The sequence below is a fragment of the Vipera berus genome (assembly GCF_964194415.1).
Source record: "Vipera berus genome assembly, chromosome: 1".
NCBI lineage: Eukaryota > Metazoa > Chordata > Lepidosauria > Squamata > Viperidae > Vipera > Vipera berus.
In genome coordinates, this window is record NC_138202.1 from 88,379,064 (window position 1) to 88,406,217 (window position 27,154).

The 27,154-nt window shown below is 38.4% G+C and overlaps 1 protein-coding gene across 1 annotated transcript in view; it reads left to right on the top strand.

Annotated features, from left to right (window-relative positions):
* The window catches only part of LOC308668353 (uncharacterized protein), a gene marked incomplete at both ends in the record, with an annotated part of 102,396 nt that overhangs the window by 35,812 nt on the left and 39,430 nt on the right, over positions 1 to 27,154 (top strand). The window contains one exon of the mRNA XM_081328213.1: positions 26,705 to 26,822. Coding sequence (XP_081184339.1) covers positions 26,705 to 26,822 — 118 coding nt within the window. The remainder of the gene's footprint in view (positions 1 to 26,704; positions 26,823 to 27,154) is intronic.

The following is a 27,154-nucleotide window of genomic DNA, read 5'->3' on the forward strand; positions in this document are numbered from 1 at the left end:
CACTCCAGAATAAGTTGTGCCCTTGTATGATTTCATGCTGTCAACCAACATCAGCTGCTGAACTGATTTATTTCTAGTTCAGTTGTGATGCATTTGTAATGAAACTAGTCTCTCTCTCTCTCTCTCCCTCCCCCCTTCCCCCCCTCTCTGATTTTTTTTTCTACCTATGACATTTTGAAGGTGGGCAATGATTCAATAACATTCTTTGCTCCTTACTTTTAAATCGGTGGAATTCAATGAGAATCATGAAACGTTTTCATAAATAACGATTGGAACTATTTTTGAAGGACTGGGAAATGATGGTAATATAGAAGTTATTTTGAGGCCACTTATGTCTATGTTCAATATAATTTGAAAGATATTTCAGTGACTGGTTTAATTTTTGAATTAAATAGCAATACCAATAGCACATAGACTTTTATACCACTTCATAGTGCTTTCCAGCCCCCTCTAAGTGGTTTCCAGAGACAGCATATTGCTTACAACAATCTGGGTCCTCATTTTACCGACCTTGGAAGGGTGAAAGGTTGAGCCGGTGAGAACTGAATTGCTGGCAGTCGGCAAAATTCTAAATTAAACTTGTGAAAAGGTAAAAGATTTGCTAAGTTTAATTAAAAGCAGAAAAGCTTCTTGTTTGTTTAAAGCACATAACTTTTATTACATTATTGATTTATTTTCTAACTAAAAGGAGCAGTACCTCCTCTGGGAAAGCAACAAATCCTGGCTTACTAAGCCACAAATGAATAATCAGCATGGTCATTCACTCCTGCTTCTTTCTTCCATTTCTTGAATTGAAAAACACTAGAAATTGATACATTTACATTACAGGATTACTAACCCTAATCCTATGATATTGGTAGTTATACTTATGATTCCTTTCCTAAATACATATGTATGTAATATGAACTTTTATATTTTTATTGATTGCAAACATAACATCTCTTTCTTGCCCAATTGTGTCAACTCATACCCCTTAGCAGTGCTTTTTTTGTAAAAGAAAAAGGTGCCGGAACTCACACATGTCATACAACCCGTCTTGCCCTACCCTACAAGGTTCCATCCAAAAAAGGTGCCGGAACTCCATTCTGAGCGTTCTATGAGAAAAAAAGCCCTGCCCCTTATTAAAGTACATCTTTATATTATTATTTTAATGCTCCATCTTCCAGAAGAGGGTCTAAATTATTTGTAATCATTTGATGGCCTTAGAAGGGTGACCATTTCTGCTAGCTACCTGTGTCCACAAAATGGCGCTGCATTATTTCAAAATGTATATGCAAACATTGCAAACCTTGATGCACAATCACCTCTCAAACAAAACAAACGAGCTAAGAAATCTCCAAAAGTCCTGGTAGAAATGAATATTCTAAATTTCCTCCTAAGCCAGGGGTTGGAAACCATGGCCCTTTTTTGACTTGTGGACTTCAGCTCCCAGAATTCCTGAGCCAGCCATCCTGGTTCAGGAATTTGAGGAGTTGAAGTCCACAAGTCATAAAACGGCCATAGTTCCCCACCTCTGTCCTCAGCCAATATAGCCCCATCACAGAAAAAGCAGAATTGATGTTAAATGCACACATTGAATGTCCATGTGTACCATACGTACATGTTCAAATGTAAATGCAAAAGGAGTCCTATTAAAGATCTCAGAGAGCTGTGCAGACTATGTGAGAGCAGGTGAACCTGCAAGCCATCTTTAGTTCTCCCTTCATTTTTGCTGAATTGTTCATGTTTTAAGAGCTCAATAAACTCTTCCTTCTTTAAGCAAAACAAGGCAGGTTGCTTTACATTCATTTGAAATAAAGGCTGTTTGTCAATTGGCAATTCTTTTTTGTGGAGATGTAATCTGTTTCTGGAATATTGCCAGGCCAGGATTCTGTTTTCATGTTCCCAGTTCCCTTATGATGGCTTGTTTATGCAGGTGTCTGAACACGGGCTTGACCCTGGAAGGTGTGCTTGGGAGTCTCCCACCACTGTGGTAGAAAAGTCCTATCTCTCGCTGTGACTGTCAAAGTCTCTGACACACAAGACCTGATGTTTCTCTTTCGCCTTGTCAAAAATTTCATGTAAGCCACATGCTTCTTAGCAACCTTTTTCTGTTTTGAATTTAACCACAACAAGGTTGCTATGACCTCTGCTTTGTACATTTGCAAAGAATGATATGTCATTGGGGTGTTGTTTTTTCTCAATATTGAATGTGAAATATTTCTGTAAATAACTTTTCGGTCTCTTGATACAAGGTTTAATACTCATGAAATCTGAAACTCAGCCTGCACCTTTTTTTTTAATTAACCCTGTGCATCAGTAAAAGAGTGATGACTAATGTAACTGGATATAATAAGCATCTGATAACCTTTTCTGCTTTTTTTCTAGTATGTTGAGTCTACAAGGAGAAGAGTGATACTGAGAAACTGAGATCATTTCAATAAATGAAACATTGCACTGAACTACTAAACTCGCCTACTTAGTAGTAAACTATGTTCAATCCATTGAATTTTAAAATCCTTTAATAAATCAGGGACCTCTGGCTTTTCAGATGTGGCTAAACTGCATGTCTTGGCATCCTTAGTCGTGTGGTACAGATAGATCTAGACTTAGAACCACACTTGAGTCCAACATTTCTGTTGCTAAGTGAGACAGTTGTTAAGTCAGTTTTGTCCCATTTTATGACTTTTCTTGCCACAATGATTAAGTGAATCACTGCAGTTGTTCAATGAGCAACAGAGTTGCTAAGCAAATCTGGCTTCCCCATTGACTTTGTTTGTCAGAAGGTCACAAAAAGTAATCTCATGACCCCAGGACACAAATATGAGCCAGTTGCCAAGTGTCTGAATTTTGATCACATGACCATGGGGAGGGGAATGCTGCAGTGGTCGTAAGTGTGAAAAATGATCATAAGTCACTTTTCTCAGTAACTTTGTAACTTTAGCAGTCACTAAGTGGACTGTTATAGGTTGAGGGCTACCTGTATATATAAACTATATAAACTCCCTGGTAAAAACTGTGCTATGGGAATTATCTCTCTTTGGTTTCAAAAGGAGAATCGTTCCTATTGTGATATTGCAACTTGTCCCACCTCCTTATGAGGGCTATGAATAGAGCAGACATGTCAAACACAAGGCCCGGGGGCCGGATCCGGCCCACGAAGTGGTTTCATGCGGCCCGCGAAGCCATCCTGGAAACCGTGAGGGAACAGCCCCCACTGCCTTGGCCCTGGCCCAGAGACCCTCCTTCTGCCAAAGACCCTCAGATCTGTCCCACTCCTGCCCAGGCCCCCATAGACACCCTTGATGCGGACGATGTAGAGCTGGCCATGCCCACCCAGTAGGCCATACACACTCTAGCCACGCCCACCCAGTAGACCACGCCCACCCTGGCCATACCCACCCGGCCCCCTGAGGGCAACCGTAATGCTGATGTGGCCCTCAATGAAATTGAGTTTGACACCCCTGGAATAGAGGGACTAGCCAGATTTATCAATGTTCCACCTCAGAATTACACTTCTTTCCACAAATAAACTGATTGGTCAGCAAAAGCTATTGTAGATTAAGGAATAATTATTCTAATAAAATAATGAAGTTGGGACTGGTTCAGCTTTGAATTCTTATGTGGCAAAACTGGAATCTTTCCACTGTTGCAAGAACATTGTTGTGATTTCTGGCATATATTTTATGAACAGTTGCCAGATATAATAATTCATCTCCTGCTCCCCACCCTTTTTAAAAAAATTAATTTGTTTCGGGGAGCTATTCAGTGCGGTTCTGTGTAAGCAAAGTAAGCTTCTTGACACAGATTAGTAACAACTGGATTCTTCTGTTGTGTTTTAGAGCTAGTCATGTATTTCCTTAATATAAATAAGCAAAATCTTCGTTTATTAGGGTTCAATTTCCTTCTCACCTCCAATTCATAGAGGGGGATTTTACACCGTGTTGTATAGTCTAGTTTATGGAAATTGTTTGCAACTTCTGTGCACTAATTCACCCTTTTGTTGTTCTTGTCACTCTATACATTTGGAGAGAGACACTGTATAGCAGTGAACTTTATTTGTTCAGATTCCCCTTTCTTAAGAATTTTTAGTGTCATGAGAATCTCCGTGAAACTTCTCTACTGTACCAAATCAGCTTTCTGAGAAAAAGATAAGGGTGAGGGGAAGTATGTGTCTTTACAACTGAGTAAAGTTTTAGCTAGAAATATAACCTTCTGAAATGGGATTCAAGCAGATTATTATGAAGCGAGAGAAATCATGATAAGTGCTAAATGCAGTAGAAATGATTGGCACATCATAGCCCTGGAAAACTCTCCTTCAAGTGAACATTGGGACAAAGAAGCTGTAAGTAAATCCTGATAGTAGGATCTAGAAAAGTCCCTGAAAAGCTGAAACATTTTTTCTTAAGAAAGTAAGCTTTCTTCTTACACTTAGACTTCTGCAGCTAACCAGTGACTGCAAATTATTCACATCGTTCATTTTCTGCGTGAAAAGATAATGTATGATTCGAGCCAACAGGGATTTCAACTGTGTGTGTGTATGTGTGTGATATTTTGCACTAAGGGGGACAGGTTTTAAATTATCTCCAGGTTCACTAAAGGAAGAATAGAAAACAGACTTGTCTTCTTACCTTGCTGTTTTATAGCTTTTACTTTTCTTCAGCCATATGATAAGTATTGCTTAGTTCACCAGTTATCCTTTATATTTAAACTAATTACAGGTACAACAGATGAAGAATATGAAGTCTGCCATTCAGCCATTATCTTGTGATTATTTTGTCTTACCAGGAAAAAGGAATAATAAGACTTGCATAAAGGGTTCTCTCCCCTTCATGGATTACTGCCTTGTCGTGGCGAAGGGGCTTGCGTAATTCAATGAAGCTATGAGCTATGCCGTGCAGGGCCACCCAAGACGGACAGGTCATAGCAGAGAGTTCTGACAAAACGTGATCCACTGGAGAAGGAAATGGCAAACCACTCCAGTATCTTTGCCATGAAAACCCTATGGACAGTACCAAAAGGCAAAACGATATGACGCTGGAAGATGAGCCCCTCAGGTCGGAAGGCGTCCAATATGCTACTGGGGAAGAGCAGAGGGCTAGTACTAGTAGCGCCAGAAAGAATGAAGCGACTGGGCCAAAGCCGAAAGGACGCTCAGCTGTGGATATGTCTGGTGGTGAAAGGAAAGTCCGATGCTGTAAAGATTTTTTCTCCATAGGAACCTGGAATGTAAGATCCATGAATCAAGGAAAACTGGACGTGGTCAAACAAGAGATGACAAGACTGAACATTGACATCTTAGGTATCAGCGAACTAAAATGGACAGGAATGGGTGAATTTAATTCAGATGACCATCAGGTATACTACTGTGGGCAAGAATCCTTCAGAAGAAATGGAGTAGCCTTCATAGTCAATAAAAGAGTAGGAAAAGCAATACTGGGATACAATCCTCAAAATGACAGAATGATCTCAGTTCGAATCCAAGGCAAACCATTCAATATCACAGTAGTCCAGGTCTATGCCCCAACCACCAGTGCTGAAGAGGATGAAATTGACCAGTTCTATGAAGCACTACAGCACCTTATAGAACTAACACCAAAAAATGATGTTCTTATCATCATGGGGGATTGGAATGCTAAAGTAGGAAGCCAAAAGATAACTGGAATAACAGGCAAGTTTGGCCTTGGAGTGCAAAATGAAGCAGGGCACAGGCTGATAGAATTCTGTCAAGAGAATACGATGGTCATAGCAAACACTCTTTTCCAACAACCCAAGAGACGGCTTTACACATGGACATCACCAGACGGTCAACACAGAAATCAGATTGACTATATGCTCTGCAGCCAAAGATGGAGAAGCTCTATACAGTCAGTAAAAACAAGACCAGGAGCTGACTGTGGCTCAGACCATGAGCTTCTCCTTGCAAAGTTTAGGCTTAAACTGAAGAAAGTAGGGAAAAGCACTAGGCCACTCAGGTATGAATTAAATCATATCCCTGTTGAATATACAGTAGAGGTGACAAATAGATTTAAGGAATTAGATCTGATAGACAGAGTGCCTGAAGAACTATGGACAGAGGTTCGCGACATTGTACAACAGGTAGCAACCAAAACCATCCCAAAGAAAAAGAAATGCAAGAAAGCAAAATGGCTGTCTGAGGAAGCTTTGCAAATAGCTGAGGAAAGGAGGGAAGCGAAAGGCAAGGGAGAAAAAGAAAGATACACCCAATTGAATGCAGAATTCCAGAGAATAGCTAGAAGAGATAAGAATGCCTTCTTAAATGAACAGTGCAAAGAAATAGAAGAAAATAATAGAATAGGGAGGACCAGAGATCTTTTCAAGAAAATTGGAGAAATGAAGGGAACGTTTAATGCAAAAATGGGCATGATAAAGGACCAAAATGGCAGGGACCTAACAGAGGCAGAAGAGATTAAGAAGAGGTGGCAAAATTACACAGAAGAACTATACAAGAATGAGCTTAACGTCCCTGATAATCACAATGAGGTGGTCACTGACCTCGAGCCAGACATCCTAGAATGTGAAGTGAAGTGGGCCTTAGAAAAGCTGAGCAACAACAAAGCTAGTGGAAGTGACAGTATTCCAGCTGAGCTATTCAAAATCTTAAAAGACAATGCAGTAAAAGTGCTACACTCAATTTGCCAGCAAATTTGGAAAACTCAACAATGGCCACAGGATTGGAAAAGATCAGTTTACATTCCAATTCCAAAGAAAGGCAGTGCCAAAGAATGTTCAAACTATCGCACCATTGCACTCATTTCTCATGCTAGTAAAGTCATGCTTAAAATCCTACAAGCTAGACTTCAGCAGTATGTGGATCGAGAACTACCAGAAGTGCAGGCAGGATTTCGAAGAGGCAGAGGAACTAGAGATCAAATTGCCAACATACGCTGGATCATGGAGAAAGCTAGGGAGTTCCAGAAAAACATCTACTTCTGCTTCATTGACTATGCTAAAGCCTTTGATTGTGTGGATCATAACAAACTGTGGCAAGTTCTTAAAGAGATGGGAGTACCAGACCATCTTATTTGTCTCTTGAGAAACCTATATGCGGATCAAGAAGCAACAGTGAGAACTGGACACGGAACCACTGATTGGTTCAAAATTGGGAAAGGAGTCCGGCAAGGCTGTATACTGTCGCCCTGCCTATTTAACTTATATGCAGAGCACATCATGAGAAAGGCAGGGCTAGATGAATCAAAAGTTGGAATTAAGATTGCCGGAAGAAATATCAACAACCTAAGATACGCAGATGATACCACTCTAATGGCAGAAAGTGAAGAAGAACTAAAGAGCCTCTTGTTGCGGGTGAAGAAGGAGAGTGCAAAACTTGGGTTGAAACTTAACATTAAGAAAACCAAGATCATGGCATCTGGCCCTCTCAATTCCTGGCAAATAGATGGGGAAGAAATGGAGGTAGTGACAGATTTTATTTTCCTGGGCTCCAAGATCACTGCAGATGGGGACTGTAGCCAAGAAATTAAAAGACGCTTGCTCCTGGGGAGGAAAGCCATGGCAAATCTAGACAGCACACTAAAAAGCAGAGACATCACCCTGTCAACAAAAGTGCGTATAGCCTGAAAAGCTGAAACATTTTTTCTTAAGAAAGTAAGCTTTCTTCTTACACTTAGACTTCTGCAGCTAACCAGTGACTGCAAATTATTCACATCGTTCATTTTCTGCGTGAAAAGATAATGTATGATTCGAGCCAACAGGGATTTCAACTGTGTGTGTGTATGTGTGTGATATTTTGCACTAAGGGGGACAGGTTTTAAATTATCTCCAGGTTCACTAAAGGAAGAATAGAAAACAGACTTGTCTTCTTACCTTGCTGTTTTATAGCTTTTACTTTTCTTCAGCCATATGATAAGTATTGCTTAGTTCACCAGTTATCCTTTATATTTAAACTAATTACAGGTACAACAGATGAAGAATATGAAGTCTGCCATTCAGCCATTATCTTGTGATTATTTTGTCTTACCAGGAAAAAGGAATAATAAGACTTGCATAAAGGGTTCTCTGTCATGATATAGATTGCACTAAAAATATTTATGGTTCAAAGGTGCATCTGCATTACTTAATCACTGCATAGTCAATATCAAGCCATTACCAGCATGCCGAATGGGTTATTATATGTAACCCCATATAATATTTAAATAATAATATAGTGTGTCTCCACATTACCTCTAATGCCTTTCAATAGGATCAACTCATGCATCTTTCTGCTATAAGTATACAGTAATTAAATATGGCACATTCAAGCAATGTTAGGGCATGAATTATATCATTCTTTAATTGATGAGGAATAACACAGAAAGTTGAGTTATACATAGATCTCAGCTAGGCACATGAAAGAATACTGCACTGTGAAGATTTTTAAACAGACATTACAAACATTTAAATGTACCATTCACATGAAATCATTATAATCCACATTGTATTTAAGAATAAATCCAAGTTCCTGACATAAGACATAAAGCAGGACAATGTCTCTGCCTTATGTTAAAATTTTTAAGTTTATAAAATATTCCCTGGGAACAATGTGAAAAGTTTTGAATTGTTAAAGCTGGGGAATCTGTTACATATGACTACAGTTTCTGGTCCAAAAATGTAATGTAATTTGCTTATATATCAACCTTCTGGGTTAATGAGCAATTACAAAGAAGGAATGATACTTAATGATATACTTGTATGGCAAAAAAAGCCCTGGGTCTTCTAGTCCAGGGGTTCCCAACCCCCGGTCTGCAGACCAATACCGGGCCACGGCATGTAAGCAACTGGTCCGCACAAACAAGCAAAGCCCCATCTGCAGGATGCAGGCAGCGCACAAAACCACACCCCCTCTGGTCCATGGAAAAAGCTCTCTCCACGTAACTGGTCCCTGGTGCCCAAAAGGGTGGGGACCTCTGTTCTAGTCCAACCTTCTGCTCAGCCAGGAAAAACTATATCATTTCAGACAAATCATTTTTGCCCATGACAGATTTCTCATCTACATGTTTTTGGTAACTGGATGAACATTATTATTATTATTGGGGGGCGGGGGGGTCAGCAAGCATTTCAAGAATTACCTACAGCCAATTTGGTGTAGTGATTTAAGATTCTGGCATAGAAACCAGAAAACTCTGAATTCATGTCCCACCTTAGGTATGAAAGTCAACTGGCTGACTTTGGGCCGGTCACTTTCTCTCAGCCCAACTCACCTTATTGTTGTTGTGGGGATAACAATAGGAAGAAGGAGAATTTTGTATATTCATTGCCTTGAGTTACTTATAAAATAATAAATGCAGGATAAAAATAAATAAAAAATTACAGAATCACTCTTCTTAATAGGCTAGTCCTCCTTATTTTGTACCATCCCAAGGCAAGTATTTTATTAACTTGCTTCATCCCACCTTTGTCACTTTAGAAATAACTCAAGGCAACAAAAATACATAACACTCCTTCCTCCTCCTTAATTACATCTTGACTTTAATTCCACAATTGCATATAAGCTACCTTACTGTAGAAGACTCTTTTACATGATGTTGTATACGAACACCAAGAATGGATTTCTTAAGATTTTTTTTCCTTAATGTCCCTTGAGAGATAGATTGTAGCTGTACTATAGTAGAAGGTTCTTTATTTTAATGTTGTTCTGTCATTATTGGTTAATTACAATGGAGTTTTTGAAAGCCCTCTTTCCAATTAAATACACAGAAATGTGCATTAGTGAGAAAAGTTACAAGTAGGACATGAAAAGCATTCATAAACAATGTTGAGCAGTTCGCCAGAAATGATGCATTACTTATGTCAAAGAATTTTCCTACAGAGATTAATAAACTAGCTTATCTGCGCTAACAGGGTTTTGCCTTATTTGTCTCTCATGCTTTATGTGCTACTTCATCTGCTCTTGTTTTATGACGAATTACTGTTGGCCTGCATCGCGAGAATGAGAATTTGCTTGCACCCTGTCATGTTTTCTTAACTTTCCTGCTGAAAATAATATCCCTAATGATCTTTGTAAATAGCTGTTTTGAGTGGTTATTTCAAAACACAGAGGATGTTGAATTAATTTTTACTTAATTGCGAGTCTTGATTCCCCTTTATTGGAATGGCAAAATTATATATGTCTTCAATTTACAAATTTACCTACCGATTCCTAGCTTGCTTTCCTTATTCATTTTCAAGCATTAATGCCCAAGTCAGGCATTGTTTGTTAAGACCCCGAGACACTGCAACCATTATAAATATGAGTCAGTTATCAAGGATCTGAATTTTGATCACATGACCATGGGGATACTGCAACAGGTGTAAATATGAAAAATGGTTATAAGTCACTTTTTTCAGTGTTGATGTAACTTTGAACAGTCACTAAGTGAACTATTGTAAGTCAAGGACTATCTGTAGTTTTCTTCAACTTCTTACCCCCTTTGGTGCAAGCTTTCTGATAATTTAGGAAATGAGCCTCGGTGTTCAGTGTTTCTGAGGCAATAGATTTATTCAGAAGTTTCTTTCACTGTAAAATGGATGCTAGGCAGGTGCTTACTGTATAAAAGTTCAACAATTGAAGGTCTTTGATTTCTGAGGAAGCTCTCTTGGTTCCTTTGGTTACTAACCCAAAATAAATAGATGAAGGGAGAGTTGTATAGTCAAATAACAGGTTTTGCTAGTTTGGTATTTGCCTGGATGGAAAAAAAGATTTCCCCCCCCCCCTAGCATTCTTGACTTCATAACTAAAGAATAAGATTTATGGACAAGGAGAGAAGTCCTTTCTGCATTATCACTGCAGTCTGTTTTGAGAATCAATTTTCCTTGCTTCCTTTCCTTTTTGAAGTTGTAAACTGCTTAAATCAGTGAATACTAGGAATGATTTGCCTGGTCATTTTAGAATAAGGTACTGTCATTGTCTGTTCTTTGTAGAAGATTCCCTCCTACCTTTTATACTTTACATATACTTATACTAATACATATACATATACGTACATACACACGCGGTGGCTCAGTGGGTTAGGATGCTGAGCTTGTCGATCAGATGTTTGGCAGTTTGGCGGGTCGAATCCCGAGTGCCGCGTAACAGAGTGAGCGCCTGTTACTCGTCCCAGCTTCTGCCAACCTAGCAGTTTGAAAGCACGTAAAAATGCAAGTAGAAAAATAGGGACCACTACGGTGGGAAGGTAACAGCGTTCCATGCGCCTTTGGCATCTAGTCATGCTGGACAAGCACTGGCTCTTCGGCTTTGAAACGGAGATGAGCACCGGCCCCTAGAGTCGGAAACGACTAGCGCGCATGTGCGGGGGAACCTTTACCTTTTATATATATATATATATATAATATATATATATAATATATATATATATATATATATATATATATATATATATATATATATATATATATATATATATATATGCATATATATATATATGCAGTATATTTGATACGTAAAAAATGCAAGTAGAAAAATAGGGACCACTACGGTGGGAAGGTAACAGTGTTCCGTGCGCCTTTGGCGTCTAGTCATGCCGGCCACATGACCACGGAGACGTCCTCGGACAAGCACTGGCTCTTTGGCTTTGAAACGGAGATGAGCACCGGCCCCTAGAGTCGGAAACGACTAGCACACATGTGCGGGGGAACCTTTACCTTTACCTTTAATATTAAGAACCTCTTAACTTTCCATAAAAGAATACCTACTTTGTAGTTTTATACTTAATAAAGAGTTATAAATAGAATACCAGATTGACTTCCTCTGCTTGAGAATAATCTTTTGATATCCTTATACTGACTGGTGGCTGCAGATACCACCTCTGAGCCCTATTAAGATCTAAATATGAGTCACTTTAAAGAAGAAAGACTAATGTGAAGACTTTTCTGCTTGTGTTTAATAGCAAGGGAAAGGCTATGAAAAGGCTTTAGAAGGTTAGGCTTCACTGACATTAGCTCTCTATTTTCATCTTAAATTTTGTTAATGAGACTGCTTTTATTATTGGTGCATGATCAAGGGGCTGAAATTGATGGGAAAATGTGTTCACTGAGGATAGTGGGAAAGATGCTGCATGGGTTACCGCTGTGCAGTTGGCGGCTGTCAGACCATTGTCTGGCCTATTTAGAAACAAGTGATGCTAATTGTACATAATCCTTTCCTAAGGAATCAGTTGGTCCAGCTGCCAATAAGCATTGTTTACGATATTTGTCACTCATAGCTGAATGCACAGCAAAAGCTTTCTGCTAATCCAATTCTCTGCTCATTCTTAGGAGACTGAAGATCTCTAATAGAGAATTGGGTTTTCCCAACTACCGTAATAGCAACGCTCAAAGGGTAACAGAAGGGGCCATGTGGGGGTTCATTAAAAGTTGAGCTTTATCCTGGTAACATCTGGACACATCGATATAGATTTTGGGGACCGTAATATGGAAGCAGCATGCCATTGGTTTCCTTTGAGATATTTTTTTTTCCAAATGTGAGGTTTAGCCAATAGGTTTGGATATCCTGAAGGTTCCCACCCAACCACTGTAATATGCAGCTCTGATCCTGCTTAGGTTTTGAGCTCAACCAAAGTAGGTTACCGTTTGGATGGGAAATCACCAGGAAATCTGCAGAACACAGGCCAGAGTAGGAAATGAAAAAAATCCTGGAAGAAGGCAGTATGAAAGCACTTGCTTAACATGCCAAGAAAACTGCATGAACGTATCCATATAAGGCATGAAGAGTGAACTTGGACTAAAAGGTGACCTTACTTTTTTAACCCAGAAAAATGTTGGTTGCGTTTTGTTCAATCTTGAATGGTAAAGAGAGCAAAGAGCAAAAAGAGAATTTTTTTTATAGTCACAGATCACAGTTACAGATAAGACACATTAAAAGTAAAGTAAAAACAAAATGGGATAAGCATTTATTCATTTATTAAATTTACATGCATGCAGCCCATCTCACGGTTGAAGTTATTCTGGCACATTACAATTGCTAAGGAGCTCACTGGTGGGCCTTCAAAGTATGTCTAATTTTACAGGAAGTATAACAAAATTAGGCAATGTTCAAGGAAATTAAATGATATCGGTTTGATAACAAATATACATTTTAAAAGAAACAGAATTTCTCTGATGTTTTACCAGATAAGAAATTATAAGGCTGGTTCTAAGACCCTTATAGGGAGTACCAAAAAGACGATTAATGTTGTTTCTGGGGCCTGCTATAAAGTTTGATAATTTACATGTCTTGCAGTTGGGCCTCTTGTTACATCTAAACATTTTTCAAATATTTACTTAGTTAGATGATATTAGACACTTTTAAGACAGAAATCAATGTCTCTATCTTGTCCACCCTTTTAGGAATGCTAAGTATTTGTTGCTGTACTGAACCCTTGGTTTATATGACTCTACAAACAGTTTTAACAGAAACCATTGTTGAAAGAAAATCTATCACTATATTTAAAGAGGGGGATCTTCAGCATAGTCAGATCGGAATAGCTTTATCCCATGTAAATATTTCATAATAGCTGAAAATGTTACTTTCATAACCTTAGTATTAGCTCTGAAATACCTACATTTATATGAAAAGGGGCTTTTCATTACTTTTGAAATGCAGATTGGGATAAACATTGTTTTGTTGTCCTTCTGATTTGGGGCTTGTAGAAATTACTTTGTTTCTCTTCCCACCACCCCCGCCTCATCTGATAACAATCTAAAAGTTGGGGAAAAAATACTTGGTTCCCAAAAGAATGTCAGCTTTGATCACTGGTGTATGTCATTTCAGAACAGCTGGCCATGTTACCAATGGGCAAAATCATTGTAACTGGTTAGGTAAATATTGAGATGGACTATTATTGCTTGAATTCAGTTTGTATCAGTTCATTATTATTATTTTTTACTTTTTCCATGGGAAAAAACCCATTTTGTATATTTCTATAATCCTTCTCAGCTTAATTGTCTGACATAATCAAGCATTTACTTCAAAAAGCAAGAAGTTTCTAAATTTGGCTGGGTTGCATTCTCCTTTATATTGGTTGAGTTGATAGATTTGTTAATGATTTAATTATAAATTAAGCCCACCGCCCTCTTTTAAAATCTTCTAATCTGTTTTGGTCTTTTGCCCTATACGGTTAGAATTATACCGGGATTTCATTGACCAAGAATAAGTATCATCTTAAGATGTGTGTATCTTCTTTCTGTTTCTTTTTGTGTGTAATACATAAACTTCAGACTGTGGTATAGAGATAATTTGTAGTTTTTAATGTCCTTTGGGAAGGCCAGTTATTTCAAACTTAAAGCTGCTATCTATCAGACTGAAATTTCTGAAACTTCTCCATCTGTCTAGCTAGGAAATTCTTAGCCTTCCTAATAAGGTCCTCTCAATCCAGCCAGTTTTAAGACAAAAACAGACTGTAACATGTTTTGGATTTTCTTGCCTAAAATCCAGACATATGTAATGTCAGAGGCAGATATGTGGAAGGTTTTAATGAGAAATTACCTTATGAAAATAAATCTCTAGCTATAAAGGGGAGGGGGGGTTAATTAGGAAAGCTGGAATACAAAAGAAGAGGTTGGAAATTATCATAGCAAGGAATATAAATCCTATAAATCCTTTCATTCCCCACCATCCAGTCAGAGCTGAAGAAGCTTCTGGGATAAGAAGCAAAATGTCTTCAAAGAAAAACAAAGTCCAGTTGCCTCATGAAAAAGCATCTTTGGGATAACTATGACCTGGATGGCTGAAAATCTCCATAAACAAATCATAGCAAATTTCAAGTCAATTCAATCAACCTAGCTAAACTAGCTACTTTTTGGCTTCAATGTACGTTTAAAATTCCTGCAAAGAGGATTGTTGGAGAAGGGGATAATCTGGAACCTGTGCTTTGAAAACATGTAGGCCAGTGATGGCGAAACTTTTAGAGACCGAGTGCTCAAACTGCAACCAAAACCCACTTATGTATCATTGGGTGCTGGGTGGGCAGGGCCCATTGGGTGGGCGTGGCCCATTGGGTGGGTGTGGCTCATTGGGTGGGCGTGGCTGTGGTGGTAATGGCAGACTGGGTGGGACTAAAAAGTTCAATCAATTCCAACTTGCGAGATCTTTTTTTTCCCCGCGAGAAGTTGAAATTGATTGATTGATTGAACCTTTTTTTAATTTTTTGCACATGGCTGCTGAGGCCTAAAGTGAAAAGGTTTTATAAAACCCAGCTAAAGGCCTAGGACTGGGGCAATGGCGCACATGCCCACAGAGAGGGCTCTGCGTGCCACCTGTGGCACACATGCCATAGTTTTGCCACCACGGATATAGGTTTTTCTTTCCTTTGTTCCCTAAGAGTATTGAAGTGCAGAACTTCCCTGGAAAGCTCTAATTCCTCAAAGCGTGTCCAGAAATACAGGCAACTACTGTATGTTGATCTGTTTTGCATATTGACACACATCTAACATATGTGTATCTCTTCTGAAGGCTCCCAGATACCATTTTTACTCTGACAACTGAAACCTAGATTTTTTGAGAAAAATTCCACCATCTGTTCCTGATAGTTATGCAGGGAGAATACAATGAAAGCATATTATATTACAATAAAGGAGAAAAACTTTTTTCTAACAGAAAATAGGGCAAAGCATGTACAGTACGTGGGTTTTCTTTTTAATTGATAGCACTTCAAACAGAATGGTGCACAACTAGTTGTGTTCTTGTGCAGGAACCCCTCAGAAATAGTCATCAAACACTTTAATTTTTTTACACCTCTTTCAGTTTATTTCCTAAAATAAACAATTTCTTCTCACGTTTCTCACATTATTCTATTGCAAGCTATTGTCACTACTGTTCTTTGAAAGGAAATAAACAAGTAAAATAATTGACTTATTCATGAATGGATATAGTTTGAGAAGCTTTTCCCAGCCTCGGCTCACAATATGATTTGGGGAACATTTGCCAAAGGTGGAAAACTTGCTAACTTTGTTCATGGCTTTAATTCTTTTCTAGCCCGTCACTGTTGTGTTGAAACCACATCAGTTTGTAATTGAGAAGTCTGTTAGATATTTATTACATTTAGATATCTCTGTACAAAAGCTAGGACAGCTCAGCTGACAACAGGGTCACAATCGACAACTAATTTAGAAAGTTATCAATTAGTACATGATTTGTTTTAATTTAATTGACATCTCTGAAACAGATGGCCAAAGACAAACTGATTTGATTACTTCTTTTATATCTTTTGGAATTAATTTAGCACTTTGTTGCTTTAAAACTGTTTGACACACCTAATACAACCTAAATCTGAAAAGATTTATGACTGCAACATTGTTCTTTGATGTAAGCTACACACAACATGTATCAAATTATATATCTAATGGATACAAAGGGTAAAAAATATAACTGCATCAGTAGAACTGATGCCACTTATATCTGGTAGAGGGTTTTGTTTCAGTCATTAAATGTATGTCATTATGTAACATTTAGTCATCCCTTGCTTTTCATTAACCTAGTTCTGTAAGTATAACCACTTATGGCCTGTACCATGTATAAGCACAAGGATTGAACTTTGCTGTGATTTACCAAATATTAAGTTATCATTACAGCAATTACATGCAGTACAATTTTGAGGAATTACATTCTTACTTTCATGTTTCAGGTAGTACCACCTGACTAATGGCAGGTTGGTTGAGACATTAAGTAGGTTTTGTTCTCTTTGTTGTTTAGGTGGGAGATTTCCAGGGAATTCCAGGACTGTAACTTTAAAAAAAAGTAAAAATAAAAACATCCCAGAGGAAAGCAGTGGCACTGTAAAGATGATCGACTTTCCTTGTATGAACTTTTGGATGGCATGTATGAGATTTTTGAAGTGTGATTTGGAACTGAACAGCTCACTTTAATCAAATGAGTTTCCTGGGTTACATTTTAGAAAGGCTTTAAACTCTTTCCCAACACCTTATTGCCTCCCAGACTTAAAGCAAGGTGTTGGCCTTAACTTCCAAAAATCTTAAATGATTCATAGAAATGCTTCAGTGTGAACATCTATATTTTGATAAATTTTGAAGGATTTCTTTAACATCTCCACTTATCATGAAAAATGAGTTATATCAGAGGCCCCCAACCTTTTGGTCACCAGGGACAAGTTCTGTGGAGAAAGATTTTCCCATGGACCAGAGGGGGCTTCACTTGTTTGTGCGGCCTGGTGCCGGTCCATGGACCGGGGGTTGGTGACTCCTGGGTTATATGAGCCTTGGTGGCACAGTGGTTAGAATGCAGTACTGCAGGCTATTTCTGCTGACTCTCGGCTGCCAGCAGTTTGGCAGTTCAAATCTCACCGGCTCAAGGTTGACTCAGACTTCCATTCTTCCAAGGTCGGTAAAATGAGGAGCCAGATTGTTGGGGGCAACATGCTGACTCTGTAAACTACTTAAGAGAGGGCTGTAAAGCACTGTGAAATGGTGTATAAGTCTAAGTGCTATTGCTATATCCATAACTTGTCATGTTGGGATTGAAAGAATTGAAAGATTGAAAGAATTCTCTGCTATGGGTCCCATAATCCAACATCTTTGGAAGATACCATACTAGAAAGTGTGACACTTTTAAAATATAGATGGATATTTTCATTCCCCTAGTAACCTTTCATTACCTTACTCTAAGAATAGATTATGCGTGAGAGTTGTATCCAACCTGCAACCATGAGGTCTCTTGTGTCCTTGGATGGCTAGTAACGAGGTCCCACAAGATCATAACCATTTAACATTATCATGTGATTTTTTGAAACTCATCAAATTTGGTACTCAATGCATTTTGACCTGAAAATTTTGTTCTGGTACTCATTGTTTATTTGGTATTCAATCACAAGCTAGAATTTGTCACTGTTGGCTGCCTTGTGACTCACTCTATTATTCCTTAGGGGAAAATTTTATTTGGTACTCATCATTTTTGGTCACACTTCCCAGCACCAATTAATGATGAATATCAAGGTACCACTGTATTGCCTCAGAGAATGCCCAGTGCTGAGGCAGATGCCAAGTAACATCAATTTCTGGAGAACAAGAATCTTGGGCAGTTGGGTTCTTGCGGTCTCTGAAATTTATTGCTTTCCGGCAGATATTTCATAATTAGTCAAGGTAACATCAGTACATGTTCATACGTAGTGCAATACCTTGCCTTAGCAATCTTAGCTTTTGTGTGGTTTCTTCCTTGATGTTTCTTGATTAGGATATTGTTTCTTCCTGGGTAGTTTATCTGGTGTTATTTTCTGATTATTCTCTCCAACACCAAAGTTCAAAATACACTGTGCATTTTATAGAAGACACAATATATGCTGCCTATCACCAACTGAAGTGGCCACTTAGTGTTAATCACCATCACTCTCCTGCCACTGGGGAACACTCAGTTGTAAACAAGAAAGTTGTGCTGTTCTGCTGATAGTTTCAAGTGTGGGATGAGTACTGCAGAATAAAGCAAGGTGCTACGCATTTAGGAAATAAGGACAAAACAGATTTAAAGATGGAAATGTAAAAATCTATTACTGAAGAAATCTAGCTTACTATACTGAAACAAAATAAACTTGGTAGTCCCCATTGTGGACTTTTGATTAAGAAGACTAGAATTGAAGAGGTCACATTAAACTATTCTAATTGGTCACAGAGCTTAGGCAATCTTGGTCATTATCCCTCATCCCAATCAATCTGGTAGGATGATATCTGTCAAGCAAAAGTGAAAGGAGACTCCCATATGCGAAGCCTTGAGCTCTGAGATGAAAGTTAAAATAGAAATTGAATTAATAAATAGATCCTTTACATAACGTTTGGTGCTTCTGTCATTTTATGCTTTTGTTGTAATTGAAGATACGAAATGATTACTTTCCTAGGTATATTTTTCTCCCCTCGAAACAGTTGAACTTTAACAAGGGCTTAGGATTATACTTGAAGCAGACTGGGAAGAAAAGGAAGGAACCAGAGGTATTGGGGTCATATGGGGCCTGTATTTGGTGGGTGTGCAAAAGTAGCAAGGCATTCCTTATCTTGTGTAAGAAGATCTAACCAGAGCGAATGGTGACCTCCACTAAAATTAACTACCAAGGTTCACATGCTGGAGCATATTTTGCCCTCTGCTGTGTTTCATCTGACAGAGAAGAGCCAAGCTGTATCGCCATACTCTTCTCTGTCTTCATTTTAGAGATTATGCCAAATAAATATGAATTTCCGGGTTCCAGCTTATGAAAGAAGTAAAATTTCCTACGATCAGTATAAACGAGTAAGCAATTATGTTTTCTTATTGATTATTGCAATGCTATTATCTACACAGTTGATTGGTCTTAGAGTTTGCAACTCAGTTGTATGGCGTTTGGTGTTTGATTTTACAGATGCTTCCTTTGTTTACAGTGTGATAGTTAAGGCTAGAACAGCATTTAAAAATGTATATAAATGCATAATATATAAGGCTGTTAAAAGTTCAAGGATATTATTCAAGTTAGTATTTTTCTGTTATTGATCCAATATGTTTGCTTTAGCTATTTCTATATTTCAATAGCAATCTTTATAAATGTTTTGAGTAACTTAGATGTACATATCTAGTTTTTTTACTTAAATATTACCGATACTTTTGAATTATACTTATTATACAATGAATGCAAGTTGTAAAATTAGAAAAGATTGCAAGATTTGGAAACATAGAAGAGTCAAAATTTGTATTGGAAATGTCAACATGCAAGAATTTTTAGAGGAAGGGAAATGTGCTTTCTGGGGTGATATGATTACATTAAAAGGTTCCTGTTTTATTGGAGATAAGTTATGATGTGCCAGAGTAATTACTAGTTTTGTAAAGAGACCATCAATATGAATGGTTGAAATGAATGCATCAAATGCTAGTATAAACTATACACCCAGAAATCTCTTTTAACTCATAGAAATATGTTGCTACAATTTAGCTAATAAAACATCACCTTGATTTTTTTTTTTATTTGTCCACAGTTGGTAACTTTTAAATGTCTAAATGATGCTAACTTTTATCTTTGAATCATTATAGTACTTTTACAAGGTATTTTACTTAATTTGAAATGCATTAATTAAAATTAATTAAGAAAAAAACAAGAAACAAAAATAGTAACTATGGTGGGAAAAAATACCTTTAATTCTTATTTTGCACTTGGTTGGGTGGTGACAAGCAGCAAATGTAAATGTTCTTGTGAGGTTCACCTCAGCTTGCTGATGCTAAGTTTAAATATGTGTGAATATCAAAAATCCCTGGTGGTTTTGGATGACAAGATCACACGCATGGCATTTTAGCATATGGATTGTCTATAAGTATGCGTAGGGGGATTTATCTTCTGACTGGTTTCAAAAGCTAGTAAGAAGTAAAATACTCTTGGCCAGTTCTAATTATGATGTTTGCAACCAAAAATATACCATTCAGCTGTTCCTGTAGTGTCTTCCTAAGCGATATCATCAGAGACAGATTCATTTTCAAAATTGTAGGTTCAGAGGAATAGCAGAAAGATACATGCTTTGTAAATTAACAGACAATGAGACAAGTGTAGTGAGGAAAATTGACATGTTAGGGATAGCTGTTGTGTGTGAACACAAGGTTCTAAGAGTTTTTAAAATAACTTTTCTGCTGCCTTTGTTGTTTTTAAGGGGTCAAAGTATACTTGACTTTATGTAGATGTTGTCATGAGCACAATATAGTATATTGATGCTTTAACATTTTGTCCACATACCTTCCTATTGCCAATGCCAGGTGGCTTATCTTGCATGCAGAGGACATGTCTTCATATCAGAGCCCACATCTCAGGACCAACCTGCCACTGAACAAGATGAAGCCATATCAAAGTGATACGTAGGAAACTAGGATTTCCCTCAGAAAATGGAGTCAGCTATCATTGGTGCAAATATTCCCTATTGCATGGAGGAGAACCTCCAGGGAAACCAGTGACCTTCAGAGGTCATGACAGTGAGGCAGGGAGTGACTTCTCCCATCAGACCACAGAACTTTATGCTTCCACTTCTGATTTGGCTGCCAAGGAGAACAAGCCCTTTCCCAACAAACTGTTCATTTGTTTCCCAGTTGTCGGAATATCAGTGTTTTGGAAGACCTTCCATAAGGTTGACATTGTGGCTTCCTGATATTACTGCCAAAACCAATAAAGAGAGTGGATGGCTAGTTATAGTCACACTGGAAGGTCCTCAAAAGTGAAGATCTGAAAACGGAAAAGATATGCCTGCTTCTCTCCTCCTGGCCTGGTTGCATTTTCTTCCCAGGGGGTGTCTTCTGTATTATAATCGGGCAGTTGTTAAATCCCATAGTTAAGAATAGCTATTTCACTCCAGATGTGAACTCGTAGAACTGAGATTGTTACCTATGCACTATCCCTCTATACATGTTACTCTCAGCACTAAATATTGCTGTTTAAGATGAATTATTCTATTTTAGTTGCTTGTTTTGTTTTGTGATCTTTACATTACTGTTAAGAATTTTAACAAAATTATAATATTGGCTTATAAGTATCACTTGAAAATTTACTGGAAGCCAGCTGGAGAGTTGTTTAAGGATAAGGTGTGCATAAAATGGGGTGCATGTTTAAATTTACTCATAGTCCAAGTTCTATCTATTATTCTTCTCATTGCATGAGTAGGATTTGAATGCATACAGCTATGTATTGTACACCAGCAGTACTCCTTGCCGTATTGAATTATTTGCTTTGTCATTTTTCATGACAACTTAGGTCTCAACAGTAACTAACACACATATATATTATGTTGTTATGTTATATATATATAATGTTTTAATATGTATGCGGTGGCTCAGTGGGTTAGGACGCTGAGCTTGTCGATCAGATGGTCGGCAGTTTGGCGGGTCGAATCCCAAGTGCCGCATAACAGAGTGAGCGCCTGTTACTCGTCCCAGCTTCTGCCAACCTAGCAGTTCAAAAGCACGTAAAAATGCAAGTAGAAAAATAGGGACCACTAGGGTGGGAAGGTAACAGCATTCTGTGCGCCTCTGGCGTCTAGTCATGCCGGCCACATGACCATGGAGACATCCTTGGACAAGTGCTGGCTCTTCGGCTTTGAAACGGAGATGAGCACCGGCCCCTAGAGTTGGAAACCACTAGCACGCATGTGCGGGGGAACCTTTACCTTTACCTTGTGTGTGTGTGTGTGTAAACTCATCAGATTTATTTTCTATTTATCAAGTCATTCTAGCTGATATTTTAGATCAAATAAATTTTATCTCAAATTAATGAGTGTTAGGTTAAGAAGCTAAGGATAAATAAATATTCTTATTTGGTAACCCAATTTCAATGGGAATGTTTGCACACAAGATAGAATTCTTTCTGTCTGATAAATAAATTAATCCCTCATAGTCTGGGTTCACAAACTATGGCCATTGGATTGTCAAAGCTTTGACAACATGACACTTTTGATAAGTAGAATTGCAGATTTTCCTCACTGTGTTGTTTTTAAGCTTCCTAATTTTAGAAAAGATATACCTCCTTAGGTCTTATTTTCCCTTCTTGCAGGCTATGTTCTGTTTGTATTAATTTTATGAAAACATCTTTCAAACTCTTGGTTGCTCATCTTTAGTGTTTCAGCAATGAACTGAAAAATGATGGGTTATATTTGCCAAAGCAGTGTTGATGTGTCACACCCTGAATTCACATCTAAAGTATGAAAAGTGAATGTGAAAGTCTCTATATAAAATCTTCATGCAACAGTGAGATGCAACTGTTCTAGTTCTTAAATATTTTCACCATTTTTTAAAAACAAAAAATATGGATACAAATACAAATACAAAATCAGTCATAACCATGACATACAAGTAGGAGAGTCTTCTAAATCAGGGGTCCCCAACCCGTGATCCGTGGACCAGCACCAGTCTGTGCCATGCCAGAAACCAGTCCGCGTAAACAAGCAAAGCCCCATCTGCGGGATGCAGACAGTACATGAAACCACGCCCCTCTGGTCTGTGGAAAAACCTCTCTCCACAAAACCGGTCCCTTGTGCCCAAAAGGTTGGGGACCTCTGTTCTAAATGAAACAACCAGTTAATCAGCATGTAAGTGGGATGGCCAATAAGACCAAAGTACTGAGAGATGGTTTCCCATACCAGGCCATTCCCTCCTCCTCTTACTTATCTTTATAGGCACTGGTACTTCTCCTTACATTTATTTCCTGGCATTTCTCGATTGTCGTTGCTTTTAATTGGGCTTCTGCTGCTATTATTGTTTTACTCTTTTTAAACAAGTTGCTTGCCACATCCTGACAAAAATGTACAGGGTTGTCCTCTCTATTAGCTAGGATAACTTAGTTATCCCATTTTTTAAAAAAAAATTAACCACCAGTTCTTACAAAGTGGACCAAACCGGCTGGCACTTATGGATACAATTCTCTCACATCTAAATAACCAGAAGCATGTGCTTCAGTTCAAAGCATAGAAGACTTTATTTTTTGCCACTTATAATAAGAATCTAATCAGCTAATGGTGAAAGCTAAATCAGTGCTAGATAAGGTCAATGGAATTCACAGGAGGGAAATAGATTTTGGTCTCTTGTGACTGTGCAATGATTCCAAAGTGATGACACCTTTAACCCTGCCTCCAGCTCAGCCTGCTTTTCTACAAATTCTAGTTTTTAACACTGTCTGTGGGAGCTGTTGACCTGTACCTCCCCCTAATTGACAAATTATCACCCTTTTCTCAAAATGCTTGCTAGCCTGAGGATGATCCATCATCAGAGTCTGACTGTGATGGAGATAGGCTTTGAAGAAAGAAACTATGGGGAGGCAAGCTGTAAATGGGAACTCCTTTTGTCATAACTAGTATGGTACATGTTTTATTAGAAGATCTTCTGCTACTACTGCTGGAAAACCTCTGCCTGAAAACCCTAAGGGAGCATTGCCAGCTGAGAGATTATAGTTTCTATAGATACAAATCAACAATGTCATTCATTATACAGCAACTTCATATGCTGATGAGCAAATGATTGAACTTTTGCTCAGAAATAAATACACAGTTTCAAGAAGGAAAATATTCAGGAAAACCACCATAACAAATTTCCTCCGTCTTTTACAGTCTTCAGCTGCTTTTTTTATGTTTTCAGTCCCTTGAAATATTTAATAGCTTTTGATTCATTAATTAGAGGAAGAGGGAACATTGGAAATCTCAGTATGCTATCACTAGTTCCCATCTGAAACAACTGAGTTGGGACTTACACTGTTGAATCTCCTAAGTGTGAAAAGCAAAATGGAGGAAAGCTTAAGTTACAATGCCTGGCAGCAAGGAGCCTCCTGTTTGTGCACCATAATTGGCTTGATGTATAGTGTATACTAAGGAAGCTAACAATGAATATAAAGTGAGAAATTAAAAATGAGAAATGACCTGGCTAATTTAGTATTCATAATACTGAGCTAGAAAATAAAAATGCAGGATGTATTTTTTTCTCCCAGCACATAATTTTATCAGATTCAAATAAACATATGGTAAAGTTCCTTTCAAGGGACGTGGTGGCTCAGTGGGTTAGGACGTTGAGCTTGTCGATGAGAAGATCGGCAGTTTGGCGGGTTGAATCCCAAGTGCCGCATAGCAGAGTGAGCGCCTGTTATTCGTCCCAGCTTCTGCCAACCTAGCAGTTCGAAAGCACGTAAAAATGCAAGTAGAAAAATAGGGACCACTACGGTGGGAAGGTAACAGCGTTCCGTGCGCCTTTGGCATCTAGTCATGCTAGCCACATGACAACGGAGATGTCCTGGGACAAGCACTGGCTCTTCGGCTTTGAAACGGAGATGAGCACCAGCCCCTAGAGTCAGAAACGACTAGCACGCATGTGCGGGGGAACCTTTAAAAAAAGGTAAAGGTAAAGGTTCCCCCGCACATGCGTGCTAGTCGTTTCCGACTCTAGGGGCCGGTGCTCATCTCCGTTTCAAAGCCGAAGAGCCAGCGCTTGTCCGAGGACGTCTCCGTGGTCATGTGGCCGGCATGACTAGATGCCAAAGGCGCACGGAACGCTGTTACCTTCCCACCGTAGTGGTCCCTATTTTTCTACTTGCATTTTTATGTGCTTTCGAACTGCTAGGTTGGCAGAAGCTGGGACGAGTAACAGGCGCTCAATCTGCTACGCGGCACTCGGGATTTGACCCGCCAAACTGCCGACCTTCTGATCGACAAGCTCAGCGTCCTAACCCACTGAGCCACCGCGTCCCTCGGGGGAACCTTTACCTTTTTTAAAAAGTTCCTTTCAGCAAGTGGATTGTAGTAATGACATCTTTAATATTCAAAGATGTCAGGAAAAAAAACTTTTTCCACACCTTATTTCTAGAACATAGCTGTTTATCATGTGTTAGCACTAATCTTGCTTCTTTCATCCTTCTGCTTTGGCCAAGCAAAGCAATCGGCCACTTATGCATTTACTGTTCAGAGATTTTAACTAGATGGTGAAAGTGCTCCTTACAATTCTTTTTCAACTAGGGGGGATTCTTAAAGGAAAACTGTTCATCTAACTCTTACAACACACTTTTCAGAATAGTGCTTAGACTTATATACCAGTCCATGGCACTTTTCAGCACTCTCTAGGAGGTTTACAATGTCAGCATATAGCCCTCTAAAATCTCTGTCCTCATTATATCGATCTCAAAAGAATGGAAGGCTGAGTCAACCTCAAGCTTGTCAGGATCAAACTCCAGACTGTGGGCAGAGTTAGACTGCAATACTGCATTCTAGCCACTGCACCACGTGTGGTTTTCATTGGCTGAGCTGACGCTGAAATGAATGGTGATGAAAGAAAATTCTCTGGATAAGGACAGAAACAGTTGCCTCTTATGAATCTTTTTTTTTATTTCGAAGCACTTTCCATTGCTTACAGTAGGGCTTACTTTCAAATTGTTTGTATGAAGATATCTGCCTTTTATAATATCAGAAGTGGATGCAAAGTTTTGCATTCCAAAGGCCAATGTATATTTTAAGTGCATCAGTGCTTTCTGGGATGTAGAGTTAATGGTTTTAGCTTCAGTTAGTTGTTTCTAAGAATCTTGTTTTATGTTTAGTGAATCAAGTTGGAACATAATTACTTCACATGGAAATCAGATACCCATGTACATTTTTGTGTGCATATGTGAGTTTGTATAAGTGTACACCTCCTCTGGAAATAAAGGAGAAATTGTCAAGACTCATAGACGTTTTAAGCTGTTTGGGGGGGGAAACACACTTTGCATATTACAAACCTTATCCTGAATAGCCCTTTTATAACCGTTGACAGCCCGGTGCTATGTGGTAGTGCTAATGTAATTTACATATCTGGTTAACTGCAATTTAAAAGAATGTATCCATTTAAAATACCCTAATTATTTACTATTACGAAACTTGGTGTAAACATGTGCACAATCATACATTTCAGTATCGATATGGCTTCTCGATCAGGATACAAAAGGAGAATGTCGACTCAGTGGAGACATCCAATCCAGCCTCTTATGCAGACTGTTTAGTTCCATGTCTGATAACTTATTAATTCAGACTGTAGCATGTTTAGAAGCTTTCTTTATTTTCTTCCTGCTCTGATGTCAAATTTCTCTATACAAGAAAGCCCCCAGTATAATAAGCTGAATACTTGATCAGCACAATGCCTTGAATTTTAATGTTGCTAACTTTGCTTCAAACTGGTTTGGGAAAAGAAGGGAAACGCTTTGTCCCAGAGGCTGCCAAAGTTGGGGCTGGCTTTCATTAATTTTAAGGGAGAAATTAATGATTTAAACAGAAAAGGGCCTAACTTTGGCTCTCTTTTTCCTTTCTACAGATTTACACAGATTGGGCTAATCATTATCTAGCAAAATCTGGCCATAAACGTTTGATAAAAGATCTTCAGCAAGATGTGACCGATGGAGTTTTACTGGCTGAAATCATCCAGGTTGTAGGTGAGTAAATATGCCTTTTATTTTAGCATAGTTGCAATGTTTTTGTCTGGACAGAAAACTAAAGTACATTTAGCTGCAACATTACACATAAGGTATAATTGTATGAGTTTTAAAAATATATGCATATGGTTGTTCCTGTAAGTTTATTAAAAGGTCCTATACAGTATTATGGAAAAGAATTACAGGGTTCCCAAACCTTATCTAACTTTTTTTTTAATTGCCCAGAGTTGCTGTTAGTGCTGTCTGGTCTTATATATTTATTTTTTATTCTTCTTTTATCTTTGATTGAAGCTGTAAAATCATTTATGTTTAAGTGAAGTCTTGACTTTAGA